This window comes from Coregonus clupeaformis, chromosome 21 (genome assembly GCF_020615455.1).
Source record: "Coregonus clupeaformis isolate EN_2021a chromosome 21, ASM2061545v1, whole genome shotgun sequence".
Lineage (NCBI taxonomy): Eukaryota > Metazoa > Chordata > Actinopteri > Salmoniformes > Salmonidae > Coregonus > Coregonus clupeaformis.
In genome coordinates this window covers 23,216,826-23,232,143 of record NC_059212.1, presented here as the reverse complement: position 1 = coordinate 23,232,143, position 15,318 = coordinate 23,216,826, and the positions used below count along the sequence as shown (strand labels likewise).

General features: G+C 44.2%; 1 protein-coding gene across 1 annotated transcript in view; it reads right to left on the bottom strand.

Annotated features, from left to right (window-relative positions):
- LOC121535103 (dihydropyrimidine dehydrogenase [NADP(+)]) overlaps positions 1 to 15,318 on the bottom strand; it is a 147,663-nt gene that overhangs the window by 10,438 nt on the left and 121,907 nt on the right. The window contains exons 16-20 of the mRNA XM_041841825.2: positions 13,754 to 13,837; positions 7,082 to 7,202; positions 6,585 to 6,704; positions 4,185 to 4,327; positions 722 to 901 (exon numbers count right to left, since the gene is read on the bottom strand). Coding sequence (XP_041697759.1) covers positions 722 to 901; positions 4,185 to 4,327; positions 6,585 to 6,704; positions 7,082 to 7,202; positions 13,754 to 13,837 — 648 coding nt within the window. The remainder of the gene's footprint in view (positions 1 to 721; positions 902 to 4,184; positions 4,328 to 6,584; positions 6,705 to 7,081; positions 7,203 to 13,753; positions 13,838 to 15,318) is intronic.

Here is a 15,318-nt window from a genome sequence, read left to right as displayed (position 1 = left end):
TATTGTTTTGATGCCGACGGCATTCTGTTATACTATGAAGGGTAAATATGCCATCAAACAACATAATCTAGAATATATGCATGAATATACTGTATGGAAATGAGTTGGAAATAGAGGTTGGATTTATAGGTTTGTGCGTGTGTGTGTGTTTTCTGGGAGGCAGTATAGCGCAGCCTCTGTACAATATCTTAAGGTTGACATGCTTGACCTTTTGTATTTTCTTACTGAATTCACACTTTGAGGAAATCCGGGTGGTGACATTTCAAAAACACCTAGCTCAGTCCAATCACAAACAACTTGCTCTCCCTGTCACTAGCCACTAGCTGTATACACCACAGAGCCCCCTGCATCTCACAGTATACTGGTACACACTATAACTAAGGTTAGAGGAATTGTTGGAATTTCTCTGATCAATAGTTTTACAGCTGTTGTCTGCATACAATATCTAATGGAAAATACGGTATATAAGTATTTTGAGGTACATTTGGTTTACTCTACAATCATTTCTGCAGGTTCAGCTGAAGAACCAATCTATCCTACACCATGCTTGAAAGTAATTTTATTAGAACCTTTTCGTCTTATCTTTTTGTAGACACTGGCATGGTGCTGGAGATAATTAATACGAGTTTAAAAAGTTGTGTCCCTTTAAGGTTGGATGAGGAGAGGGTTATGGAGGGACTATCCTATAACGGCAACCTATAGTGATGATGGTTGGACTCACCTTGCCCACCAGTTCCTCCACGCGGGGTACAGGTTTGCCCTTCTGGTGGCGCAGGGTGGGGGGAGACTGTCCATCCCAGCCTGTCAGCTCCTCAATGCTCTTCAGGTAGAGCAGAGCCTTCAGGCCCAGGCAGTAGTCCTGGATCAGGGTGAAGTCTTGATTCTGCACCGCACTGCAAACCTGGAGAAGACGCATGCAATGGAATGCATTTGTGTATTTGCTAACCCAGACAGTTGTGTCGTTGTATTCATACAGTACACATGGAGGTACAGTTGTGGGAAATATTAAATTTTCCGTGGCACAGGTTTTTGTGTCAAACTATTGCCAGTAGACACTGGAGTGCTGTGTTGCATACACATTGCGAAAATTGTTCTGCCAATACCGACCTAACATTTTAGTGCCCACAACTGTACACACACCTACACTAAGCGATGTGTTTGTCACCAGGAGGCTATATTTCTAAGAAGTAGCAGAGAAGACACACAGCCATATGTGGCCTAATGTGTCAAAACCACTGAGGCTTTCACCGAGGGTGTCATCTATTTATGCTACATTATTTGGTGGCATAATGAGTGTGTTGCATTTATTTATTTATAAACAGATTTCTGAGGCTCGGACCCCCCCGCTGAGATAATAGTTTTATTTGCTCTAGCAACTTGTTCAGTGTATTATATTAGGATTTACATGAAGCTTGTTACTGCCAATCTGTTGCCATAGCAGCCGGGGATATACACAACCAAAGCGTTGGGTAAATTCCTTATTAGGCAGTGACAAAGCTTTGTGTGAAAGAAGATAATGTTTTTGTGTTGGGAAAGGAGGGAGGGAGGGATGGAGAGGGGGAGGAGGGGGAGAGCGAGAGAGCGAGAGAGAGAGAGAGAGAAAAAAAGCTCTTTGCTGTGATGGCTTCATCTTTTGTAAAAACAAGGAAGTAAATTCCCTGGGAAGGCGATTGATGTCGATGACGATCACTAATAGACTAATAATCATATAGAATGTAATGCAAGCTTGGAGTTACAGTGGCTTGTGAAAGTATTCACCGCCCTTGGCATTTTACCTATTTTGTTGCCTTACAACCTGGAATTAAAATGGATTTTTGGGGGGGTTTGTATCATTTGATTTACACAACATGCCTACCACTTTGAAGACGCAAAATATTTTTTCTTGTGAAACAAACAAGAAATAAGACAAAAAAACAGAAAACTTGAGCGTGCATAACTATTCACCCCCCCCCAAAGTCAATACTTTGTAGAGCCACCTTTTGCAGCAATTACAGCTGCAAGTCTCTTAGGGTATGTCTCTATAACATTGGCACATCTAGCCACTGGGATTTTTGCCCATTCTTCAAGGCAAAACTGTTCCAGCTCCTTCAAGTTGGATGGGTTCCGCACAGCAATCTTTAAGTCATACCACAGATTCTCAATTGGATTGAGGTCTGGACTTTGACTAGGCCAATCCAAGACATTTAAATGTTTCCCCTTAAACCACTTGAGTGTTGCTTTAGCAGCATGCTTAGGGTCATTGTCTTGCTGGAAGGTGAACCTCCGTCCCAGTCTCAAAGACTGAAACAGGTTTTCCTCAAGAATTTCCCTGTATTTAGCGCCAGCCATCATTCCTTCAATTCTGACCAGTTTCCCAGCCCTGCCGCTGAAAAATATCCCCACAGCATGATGCTGCCACCACCATGCTTCATTGTGGGGATGGTGTTCTCGGGGTGATGAGAGGTGTTGGGTTTGCGCCAGATATAGCGTTTTCCTTGATGGCCAAAAAGCTCAATTTTAGTCTCATCTGACCAGAGTACCTTCTTCCATATGTTTGGGGAGTCTCCCACAAGCCTTTTGGCGAACACCGAATGTGTTTGCTTATTTTTTTGTTTAAGCAATGGCTTTTTTCTAGCCACTCTTCCGTAAAGCCCAGCTCTGTGGAGTGCATGGTTTAAAGTGGTCCTATGGACAGATACTCCAATATCCGCTGTGGAGCTTTGCAGCTCCTTCAAGGTTATCTTTGGTCTCTTTGTTGCCTCTCTGATTAATGCCCTTCTTGCCTGGTCCGTGGGTTTTGGTGGGCGGCCCTCTCTTGGCAGGTTTGTTGCGGTGCCATATTCTTTCCATTTTGGATTTAATGGTGTTTCGTGGGATGTTCAAAGTTTCGGATATTTCTTTATAACCCAACCCTGATCTGTACATCTCCACAACTTTGTCCCTGACCTGTTTGGAGAGCTCCTTGGTCTTCATGGTGCCGCTTGCTTGCTGGTGCCCCTTGCTTAGTGGTGTTGCAGACTCTTGGGCCTTTCAGAACAGGTGTATATATACTGAGATCATGTGACAGATCATGTGACACTTAGATTGCACACAGGTGGACTTTATTTAACTAATTATTTGACTTCTGAAGGTAAATTGGTTGCACCAGATCTTATTTAGGAGCTTCATAGCAAAGGGGGTGAAAACATATGCACGCACCACTTTTCCGTTATTTATTCTTTAGAATTTTTTGAAACAAGTTATGTTCATTTCACTTCACCAATTTGGACTATTTTGTGTCTGTCCATTACATGAAATCCAAATAAAAATCAATTTAAATTACAGGTTGTAATGCAACAAAATCTGAAAAACGGCAAGTGCAAGGCACTGTAAATCCTATTAAAATTGGATCAGTGTTGAATATTAGACAAAAGACACATTGATGCTAACATGAATGTAACATGAACGTTCCACACTGAACTGTTCTCAAGACATGCTTAGCCCTCATGTCCCTGTGTGTGGTTGAATATCCAATAAACGTGATTATAGTGAAAAACTATGTACTGACACACAGCTGGGTAACTAGACTTGTAATCTGATCTGTTTGTGCATTTTATCATTTGACATATGACGCTAAATGTTAGCTATAGCACAACCTAACTATATCACAAGTCAACTACAGTACAAGTTAACTACAGTACAAGTTGACTACAGTACAAGTTGACTACAGTACAAGGTAACTATGGCACAAACAGATTTAGCTACCTGGCTAGTGGTTAGTGCACCTTTTTTTTTTTCTCCCCAATTTCGATCTTGTCTCATTGCTGCAACTCCCCAACGGGCTCGGGAGGTGAAGGTCGAGTCATCTGTCCTCCGAAAGATGACCCGCGAAACCGCGCTTCTTAACACCCGCCCGCTTAACCCGGAAGCCAGCCGCACCAATGTGTCGGAGGAAACACTGTTCAACTGACGACCGAGGTCAGCCTGCAGGCGCCTGGCCCGCCACAAGGAGTCGCTAGAGCGCGATGAGCCAAGTAAAGCCCCCCGGGCCAAACCCTCCCCAAACCCGGATGACGCTGGGCCAATTGTGCGCCGCTCTATGGGACTCCCGGTCATGGCCGGTTGTGATACAGCCCAGGATCGAACCCGGGTCTGTAGTGACACCTCTAGCACTGCGATGCAGTGCCATAGACCGCTGTGCACTTTTTGTTTATGTCTCTGTTTACCTGTAGTACAGAGGCACCAGCATGGAGGAACTGCAGGCCTGTCTCGGCTGAGTCGATCCCCCCAGTCGCCAGGATGGGGAACCCAGGCAGAGCCCTGCCAATGGCGGATACAGCGCGCAGGGCGATGGGCCGGATGGCATTACCTGTGGAAAAGGATCAGAATTAATGTGGAAGGATTAACGAAAATACTTCCTCTTCAAAACGCATTCTCAGACCTAACTTTCTTATAGAAGATGAGATTAAACCAAATGCATGGTTGTGTAAATAGCAGTTTTTCTGTTTCTCAATCTCTCCATAAATAGATACAATGTAACATATGAAGAGTACATATTGACAATCATCCAATCTCTATTTCTCACCCACACATGCAGTCACACACACACACACACACACACACACACACACACTTGATGTATGCACAAACACACACACAGTGTAAACACACTCCCCAATGTGGTCCAATCCAACCCCCTCTGTCTTTAGCTGGCTGTCAGGAGTCCCTACAGGATGGGGTTGGCTGTGCTCTGTGATCAGGCAGACAGATGGAGACATTTATCACATTACATTTAACCTGGTTCCCCCACTAGGTTCTCGCTCATTGATCACAGTATAGCCTTGTACACATGTATTTGGCCAGAGAGGCTCACACACAAACGCGGGCAACACACACACACATCCATATATAATTGAACATAAGTGTTCACACATGTACACACACACAGAGACTTGCTACGCACGCACGCACACACACACACACACACACACACACACACACACAATAGTTTGACAGATAGAGACAGCACCCTCTCTCTCTCCTCCCATGCTAAATGATCCTCATTAACTAATGCCAGCCTCTGAAATTGGGATGATGAATTGAATCAAAGCATATATTTTTGCATATTCTCCATGGATGGTTAATTGTATGCATATTCATGGCTCTCGCTCTCTCCGCCCTCTGTGTTCCTTGGTGCTTCTACTTTCCCTCTCCTCCTCCTTTTCTCTCTCTCTTTTGGCTAAAGTCTCCTACAGAAAATGTATGATGGTTCAGGTGGAATTATTCATTCGTGTTCTGTAGAGAAGGTGAAATAAGGATGCAGTGGTAGAGAGGTACACAGTGACCGCTGAATTGCAGAGAGATGTGTATTTTAGGCCTTCATAGCAAACGATACAGTCTACATGGAATGCTGCATGTTGAGTGGCTGCAATATGGTTGAAATCCAAGAGAAATTAACTGATTATGATTAGGTATACTGTATATTATCATGTGGCGACATTACTGTTTTCCTTCAACAAAAAATGTAGCCTATGCATTTTTCACACTCTCATACCATTTATCCATCCCTTTCCTAGCATTCCTTCTTAGGTAGTGAAAAATGAAATCGGCAGAACAATAAAACATCCCTCAAAAACAAGGGTGGGCAATAATCTTTGGGTAAGGGCCACATCGTGATGTAAAAATTCAGGGGAGGGCCGCAAACCATTTTTGGGGACCGATTTGTTCGTCTAAAGCAGTTTGCGTGCCAGAAAAAGGCAGTTATTTGAAAACATATAGGTCCATTAACATTTCTACATAGAAAGTAGCCTATCTAGTTTTAGACATGCAAGAGTGGCCTGGAGTCTTTTTTAAACCAAAATATTAATTTCCCCAAACCTCCCACGGGCCAGATTGAAAGTGCTCGCGGGCCGGATCTGGCCTGCAAGCCGTATGTTGCCCACCCTTGCTCAAGAATATACTTATTATTTTCTTTCCCAACCGAGCGGGGGCCACCTATGTTTTATGTCAGTTGGACACCAGTCCCTTTTACGACTTTGAAAAATCAAATGAGTGTCACTATGGAGGCCCTCCTGGCCAAAAGCAAAAATGTGTGACCCCCCCACCCCCCCCCTTCCTGGCCCTTTAGGGCAGTAATGATTAATGCCCCAGTCGAAAGGCAGGGGAGAGGGAGCTGGATTGCCCCCAGCTAGGGGACTCCCGAGAGTATGGAGCTACAGCCCAGCCACAAGTTACACCAAGAGAACTATGACAGCTGGTACTTCTTGCTTGCATAAAATACTGCCTCAATAGTCTCAATCATAATTTTGAAATGCAGGCTGCAGTCCTGACCCTGCAACGGCCTGAGACTGGCTCAGAAGGAGTGTTGGCAGCTGAGAAAGAGAGAGAGAGAGAACAAGCTGGGAGGAGACGAGGAGAACGGAGGTGAGCCCGCAGAGAGAGAGAGAGAGGCATAATCATACTGATTCACACACACACACATTCTCACACACACACACACACAATCTAGTAAACACACAAGGGCTTTACACTGACAGACTTGAACACACGTTAGCGGTCTGTAGCTGTAAGGTAACAGCACTGCTTACAAGACAAAGTGTTTGTGTGTGTGGGTGGTTGTTACTTACCAGACACTCCTCCGTAGGTGGTGCGCTTGCCCTTGCCGATGCCAGGCCAGGGGGTGCTGTCAGCTTTCAGGCCCATCATTCCAGACACTGTATTGGTGGCAGTGACACCATCTGCCCCTCCTATAACAACATGACCACAGTCACCATTGAGCTTGATATTGCTGAAATTCCAATCATAAAAAAATTGTTGTCTGCTGTGCCTTCCCCTCCATCCCCCATTCTACAAATACTTCACCCTCCCTTCACATCCTTTCCCAACATGAGGAAAAAGTAAGAAGTGAGAAAAAAGAGGAGGGGGGAAGGGAATTGAAGCTAGGTCTCATTTAATTTTAGACAGACAACGTCAACAGGCGATTATATTGGAGTTCACAAAGCGTCTCACAGTAGGAGTGCAGATCTAGGATCAGGATCCTCCTGTCCACATAATCATATTCATGTAAAAGGCTAAACTGATACTATATCAGCACTCCTACTCTGAGACTCTGGACTGTTGCTACCTTCGTGTGCGGCCTTGGCGATGTCCACGATGTTGGTGACGTTGGGCGTGAGTTTGGCGAAGAAGGGGATCTTAGCGGTCTGTCTCACCCACCGACAGATGTTCATCACCATCACAGGGTCCTACAACAGATTCAGGATCAGTTTAAGGAAATAAATGCAATATTTAACTTATAATATAATGAAGTTGTCCTCTGAATAGGGGTGTTGCTGGCTCAATATAAAAAAAAGGATGATCTCACCCATTTTTCATGAGTGCTAACTTTTGAAGTTTCGAAAATGTTGACGTTTGTGAGGAATTAAGCCACTAAACCAACCTCCATCTGTTGTAGCATTGACATGTTTGACAGGTTTTAGCAAATATAGCCTTTTTCTCATAATGTAAGCACGCACAGGCACGAACACGCACACACAGCTCAGTCTGAGTTCCTCCTTTAAGCTGTGGTCCTCTGTAGCTCAGCTGGTAGAGCACGGCGCTTGTAACGCCAAGGTAGTGGGTTCGATCCCCGGGACCACCCATACACCAAAAAATTTTATGCACGCATGACTGTAAGTCGCTTTGGATAAAAGCGTCTGCTAAATGGCATATTATATTATTATATTATATTATTATTATTATTATTATTATGGGAAGAAAAACACTGTTGTGTCCGTCCAGGTCCATTCAAGGACCCTGCAGCCTCACTGTTGCATTTTCACTCTTGTAACAGCTCAGTTGCTCTCTCTCTCTCTCTCTGTCTTCCTCCTCCTCTCTCTTCCTCTCTCTACCTATCGCTCTGCCTCCCTCCCTTTCCTTCTTTCTGCCTCCTCCCTCCCTCTCTTTTTCTTTGCACCCTTTCTCAGTACACAGTTCTACTTGTTGGCACATACTGTATACCCATTGGCAGTGGTATTTTGTTCTCCTGTGTTATCTTATTTCACCTTTATTTAACCAGGTAAGCCAGTTGAGAACAAGTTCTCATTTACAACTGCGACCTGACCAAGATAAAGCAAAGCAGTGCGATAAAAACAACAACACAGAGTTACATATGGAATAAACAAAACGTACAGTCAATAACAATAGAAAATCTATATACAGTGTGTCCAAATGTAGTAAGTTATGGAGGTAAGGCAATAAATAGGCCATAGTGCAAAATAATTACTATTTAGTATTAACACTGGAGTGATAGATGTGCAGAAGATGATGTGCAAATAGAGATTCTGGGGTGCAAATGAGCAAAATAAATAACAATGTAAATAACAATATGGGGATGAGGTAGTCGGATGGGCTAATTTCAGAATGGCTGTGTACAGGTGCAGTGATCGGTAAGCTGCTCTGACAACTGATGCTTAAAGTTAGTGAGGGAGATAAGTGTCTCCAGCTTCAGAGATTTTTGCAGTTCGTTCCAATCATTTGCAGCAGAGAACTGGAAGGAATGGCGGCCAAAGGAGGTGTTGGCTTTGGGGATGACCAGTGAGATATACCTGCTGGAACGCATACTACGGGTGGGTGTTGCTATGGTGACCAATGAGCTTAGATAAGGCGGGGATTTGCCTAGAAGTGATTTATAGATGACCTTTGAGCCAGTGGGTTTGGCGACGAATATGTAGTGAGGGCCAGCCAACGAGAGCGTACAGGTCACAATGGTGGGTAGTATATGGGGCTTTGGTGACAAAACGGATGGCACTGTGATAGACTACATCCAATTTGCTGAGTAGAGTGTTGGAAGCTATTTTGTAAATGACATCGCCGAAGTAAAGGATCGGTAGGATAGTCAGTTTTACGAGGGCATGTTTAGCAGCATGAGTGAAGGAGGCTTTGTTGCGAAATAGGAAGCCGATTCTAGATTTAACTTTGGATTGGAGATGCTTAATGTGAGTCTGGAAGGAGAGTTTACGGTCTAACCAGACACCTAGGTATTTGTAGTTGTCCACATATTCTAAGTCAGACCTGCCGAGAGTAGTGATTCTAGTCGTGCGGGCGGGTGCAAGCAGCGTTCGATTGAAGAGCATGCATTTAGTTTTACTAGCGTTTAAGAGCAGTTGGTGTTGTATGGCATTGAAGCTCATTTGGAGGTTTGTTAACACAGTGTCCAATGAAGGGCCAGATGTATACAAAATGGCGTCGTCTGCGTAGAGGTGGATCTGAGAGTCACCAGCAGCAAGAGCGACATCATTGATATACACAGAGAATAGAGTCGGCCCGAGAATTGAACCCTGTGGCACCCCCATAGAGACTGCCAGAGGTCCAGACAACAGGCCCTCCGATTTCACACATTGAACTCTATCTAAGAAGTAGTTGGTGAACCAGGCGAGGCAGTCATTTGAGAAACCAAGGCTATTTAGTCTGCCCATAAGAATGCAGTGATTGACAGAGTCAAAAGCCTTGGCCAGGTCGATGAAGACGGCTGCACAGTACTGTCTTTTATCGATCGCGGTTTTTATATCGTTTAGGACCTTGAGCGTGGCTGAGGTGCACCCATGACCAGCTCGGAAACCAGATTTCATAGCGGAGAAGGTACGGTGGGATTCTGTTAACTGAAGTGAGATTGATGATGGCTGTGCCATATCCCCAAGGTACTGTGGTAAAGGCTTCATGTCTGTCCACACCGAAATTATTGACACACTTGATAAAGATGAGCAATAACGACTGTATAACATCAATAATTAAAATACTCAGTTGTATTGTACGCAAAGAAAAGGGGGAAATTATATTACTTTATACTAATACAATTGCTCAGAGAAAGAGATTTTGTTTAATAAGTAATAATCATTTTCTCAAAAAGGTAGGGGTCAAAATGATTGACTCCCCTAAAGACTCTTATAAATAAAGTAGTCAAAAGTTTGGTATTTGGTCCCATATTCCTAGCACGCAATGACTACATCAAGCTTGTGACTACAAACTTGTTGGATGCATTTGCAGTTTGTTTTGGTTTTGTTTCAGATAATTTTGTTCCCAATAGAAATGAATGATAAATAATTGTCATTTTGGAGTCACTTTTATTGTAAATAAGAATAGAATACGTTTTTAAACACTTCTCCATTAAATGTGGATGTTACCATGGTTACGGATAATCCTGAATGAATCCTGAAACATTTTTGAGTTACAGAGGGTCAAAGATCATACCCCCAAGCCATGCTAACATCCCCTGTTATTGGTAATGGCGAGAGGTTAGCATGTCTTGGGGGTATGATCTTTGATCTTTTTTATAGTGATCGGTGCCACTATTATTATAGTGAATCAATCGGTGTTTGTGATACTTGTATATGGCAATGTGATTAGCCTGAGGTAACATTTGTCAGTTGAAACCATTAAAATCTGGGTGATGCACAGCATACTAAACAGCTATTTAACAGTGCAGGTCTTCTGCCCAACGAGAGCCTTTCTCTGTGGCTCTCTAAGTGTGAACTCTGTTCCACTGTGTGTGTGTGTGTGTGTGTGTGTATGTGTTCGTTAGTGTATACGTGTGCGAATACACATATTTGTGTGTGTGTGTCTGTGTGTGTCCACCAGAGTGGGTCGTGGGAGGGATGTGGGCGGCATGTGTTTTTAACAAGGCTGGCAGCGAAACACAAATGAGAAAGCCTGACCGGGGGAAGAAACTGGGATGGGAAAAACTAAGCGATGGAGAGAACATGAGTGAAAGAGGGAGAATGGATGATTTTATTGTCGATTGTAATGTATTTTGCATCCTGGGATCATGTAAATAAAGCTTATTTGAATTTGGAAGGTAAGAGTGAATAAAAGTTAACAAATACACTGTGTACAAAACATTAGGAAGGATTTTTAAGCCTTGAGACAATTGAGACATGGATTGTGTATGTGTGCCATTCAGAGGTTAAATGGGCAAGACAAAATATTTAAGTGCCTTTGAACGGGGTATGGTAGTAGGTGCTAGGTGCACCGATTTGATTGTGTCAAGAACTGCAACGCTGCTTGGTTTTTCACACTGACCAGTTTCCTGTGTGTATCAAGAATGGTCCACCACCCAAAGGACATCCAGCCAACTTGACACAACTGTGGGAAGCATGTCAACATGGGCAAGCATCCCTGTGGAACGCTTTAGACACCTTATAGAGTCCATGCCCCAACGAATTGAGGCAAAAGGGGGTGCAACTCATTTTTTTTTTTTTTTGTACACTCAGTGTAGATTGAAAGAAACAGAAAATGAGAGATGAGGGAGGGAGAGATGAAGGAGGGAGGGGAATTCGAGAGAAAGGAAGAGGAAGGGAGAGAGAGGGAGAACAGTGTAAATAACTATGTCAACAGCTGGAGTAATGACAGAAGATTGACAGAGCAGGGGAAGAAACAATGCCTTTCATGTCCATCATGGATAGGGATGTTGGAGAATGGGGTGCATCTGCAGTTTGCAGGAAGAAAGGAATAGCTGTGTGTGTGTACGCGCATGCGTGTGTGTGTGTGTGTGTAAAAATCACTAGTAAGCCTGTACTGGAAGGCTAAGACTGTGTGTGTTTTAACAGATGCTGCTGGTAAGAACCTAATGTCCTCACAGAGGGGGGTGATGCTGGTCTGTGAAGCAGACACACACACTCACACACACACTCCTGTGACAGCTTATTAAAGACCTGGGGTTGACAAGTGTGTGTGTGCAGCGACCAAAGCCGCTGGCCTGCAAGGACCTCTCTCAGCAATGTGGATGTAAACTATTGCTTCCTGCACCAACCTCCCCTAACTCCCCATACTCCTCCCACACGCCACACAAACCCAAGCCCAGAGAGAGGTGTCCTCCTTGGGAGAGTTTACATCTTGATCCAGTGCAGCCTGCATGGGCCAATATGACATATGCTTCCCTTTGTCTCTTTTACAGGGTGGTGGGTGGTGCGGTGAGGCCCAGGAAGACCCTCTCCTGGTGTAAAGGGACATTAAGTGCCACTGTATATCACCAGCGCCATTAAAAAGTCCCTGTGCAGCAAGGCAATAGCTCTGATCCTCTGGCACATTTGGTACTTTTGATCTCAGGGGGGCTTTTGATTCGGTTGACACAATACTTCAATGTGACTCCTGTATTGAGGGAAAGGCCCATCAAAGTGACTGGGGCAGAAGTAAAGGATGGTTCCCTTGCACTGAGCTGGAGAGTGATCCATCCTCGCAGCACAAAGCATAGATTAAATAGAGGAGGGGGGATAGAGTTTTGGAGGCTTTGTGGGCTATGCCTTCAGAGGAGAGTGAGAGGGAATCACAGGAGAATGAGAGGCAGGCCCATGGACAGCTCCTAGGCCTTGGGAAAGGCTGTATGAAGGCATGGTTTTGTATGTAACCATGTCCTGTCTGCACTCAGTACACTATATATGTGTGTATATTCTGTGTGGGGGAGGTAGTACCGACCGACCGACAGACAGACAGACAGACGAAAAGCTGTCCACCCGTCTCCTACATTAGTTTTTTGGACAGCTGATGGAGAAGTGTACCACAGCCAGCCCCTCTCCCCGTGAGAAACACTAATTTGTTTTCTAAAATTAAAACTGACCTGGGGGCTGTGTCTAATGGCCACGGACATAACACATTAAAGTAGCACGTCTCCAAAACCCACAAAACTAACATATTTCAGTTATCTATATTTTCTCTATTCTTATCTATTTATGTTGTAGTCTTAACATCCACAAGCCTAGCAGCTTAATGATATTATTGTGGTTCTATGCATTGAAAATGGTTTCCATAGACCTGGGTTATTTTAAGTCTTTGTAAGATCTTAATAGGTGCCACCTCCAGCAGTGAGCTCTGTTTTCAGATGGCAGCTTTTTAATATCTCTCATCTTTAGGTCATTTCCTGTGGTGAGTTTCAGTAGCACAGCTTTTGTACTGGGAGGTCAAAGCTTATTGTTAGCATTCCTGGAAGATGTACCAGCAAGCAGCCATAATCCCATGCTTATGTGTCATTAAATTATTTCCCTCGTATTTTCTTAAGTCTGAAAAAAATGTCACCCTGTGTGTGTGTGTGTGTGTGTGTGCATGTGTGTGTCTCCCTCTCTCTCTCTCTGCGCCATTATGTGTATGGCCACCGTTGGTGTGATTAAATGCTATTCCCTTGCTTTAGTTCACCCAGAGGTTACCTGCCAGGAGGCACAGGTCTGTGATTAGCCTTGTGTCCCTACAGAGGGGGGGATCCACACACAGCGTGGGGGGGGGGGCACAATGGCTCTGTCTCGTGTTTAGAGGGAAACAGGCCCAAGTCCGCTGGCGATCGTAAACAGCCAGGGTAGGAAGATGGCAGATGGAGGAAATCAAGTCAAATTGCAGCATTGCTGTTAAAAAAGCCACCAAGTGCTACATTTGTGGTAGTGTATTGGATTTTGTTGGTTAAGGCCCATTTTGGTGATTTTGGCACATTTGTTTAAAGAGTTTTAGTCCGTACCTTTTAAGGGTTTATTACAAGACGAGTGTGTGTATTCATCAGAGTGTTTCTCTGAATCTAAAGTGTAATTCTGGAAGAAATACTTTTGGGGGTAAAGATTGTATTTTCAAAGCAATTGAAAGAAATTGTCTTATCCATTTAAATGGCTATGTGTATTGAGTCGATATTAAAGAATGGCGAACGAATGGCACAGGACAGAAAGGGTTGAATGTGGTTCATCTGCGTTCCACAAGGAATTTAAAGGTCTAAGTAATTAAATGGTTATGTATGCCAGAGTGTGTGACACTGGCATACAGTGTGTGTCAGTGTGCTGGTAGTTACCTGTCCACAGGCCAGTCCCATGCCCCTTTCTCCCATTCCGTGGGGACAGGAAAGGTTGAGCTCCAGTGCATCCGCTCCAGAGTCCTAGACAGACAAACACACACACAACCATCAGCTGCTTCTGCATTGATGTCAATGGGACATTAATTGAAAATTCGACAAGAGTGGAGATTAGGGTTCTCCCCGATGTGATTCCTCTGTGATAAAAGGAAACAAGGGAACATTCCAGCCAGGTTCCCAATAGTTACTTTGAGTACATTTTATTGTGACATGTACAAAATTTCGCATAGCATAAATGACGACTACCGAACATAACAGTTCTCAAGTACCTGTCATGCTATCCACAAAGAGACAAGCAAAAAAAACGACACAATACATCTACATTAGTATCAATGGCGACAGAAATAAAAACACTGCATGCATAGGCACGGGGATACGACAAAAACACATTTCAAAGACAGACTCAACTGATGCGAACCAAGCGTTCCAAAAACCTTTAAAAAACGACTCTTAAAATAGCTGTGGAAACTCGTTGTTGACATGTCAAAGAAGCTATAAAATAATGGTGCTGGTGGATGGGATGGGAGAGGAGAGGAGAATTGGGTAGTGGTGGTTCAGGGGAGGAAGGAGAGGAGAATTGGGTAGTGGTGGTTCAGGGGAGGAAGGAGAGGAGAATTGGGTAGTGGTGGTTCAGGGGAGGAAGGAGAGGAGAATTGGGTAGTGGTGGTTCAGGGGAGGAAGGAGAGGGGAATTGGGTAGTGGTGGTTCAGGGGAGGAAGGAGAGGAGAATTGGGTAGTGGTGGTTCAGGGGAGGAAGGAGAGGAGAATTGGGTAGTGGTGGTTCAGGGGAGGAAGGAGAGGATAATTGGGTAGTGGTGATTCAGGGGAGGAAGGAGAGGAGAATTGGGTAGTGGTGGTTCAGGGGAGGAAGGAGAGGAGAATTGGGTAGTGGTGGTTCAGGGGAGGGAGGAGAGGAAGAAATAAGGCATTCAACAGGCTGTGGAGAAGCAATGGCAATTAATCAAAATGGCGGAAGCATCTGGACGATTTCCAGAGACCCTTTATTTCTCAGTCCCATCCAGCCTGCCTGCAGAATGTCAGGCCACCACAATCTATGAACTTCCTCACAACTGACAGCCATTAGAGAGCAAGAATGAATAATAAGGGTTTTAGCCATTCTAAAGGAGAAGGGGGAGAGAGTGGTTGGATAGCTGGATATAGCCATTTATTATAGTCAGCTTTCAGGAGAGGTGGGAGGCATGTCGGTCGTGTGTACCTCAAACTAAACTCTATGGTTAATTAAGCTAAATGGACGGGAGTGGGGAACGTATTGAGCCAAAAAGCGGAGGAGAGAGGACAGTTTTCCTAAAAGGGGCTGGCGGTTTTCCTAAAAGCTTGCTTTCATCTTTCTCTGTGGGGGAGGGCATCTTTTTAAAAGGGAGGGCAATGAGTAACAAAGTCTGTATACCTGTGGGTCATCGTTCAGGCAAACATAAAAAATAGACCGTTTTTATGGACTTGCTCATGTAAAAGAAAAAGTGAAGCACAGCATATCTGCATCATTT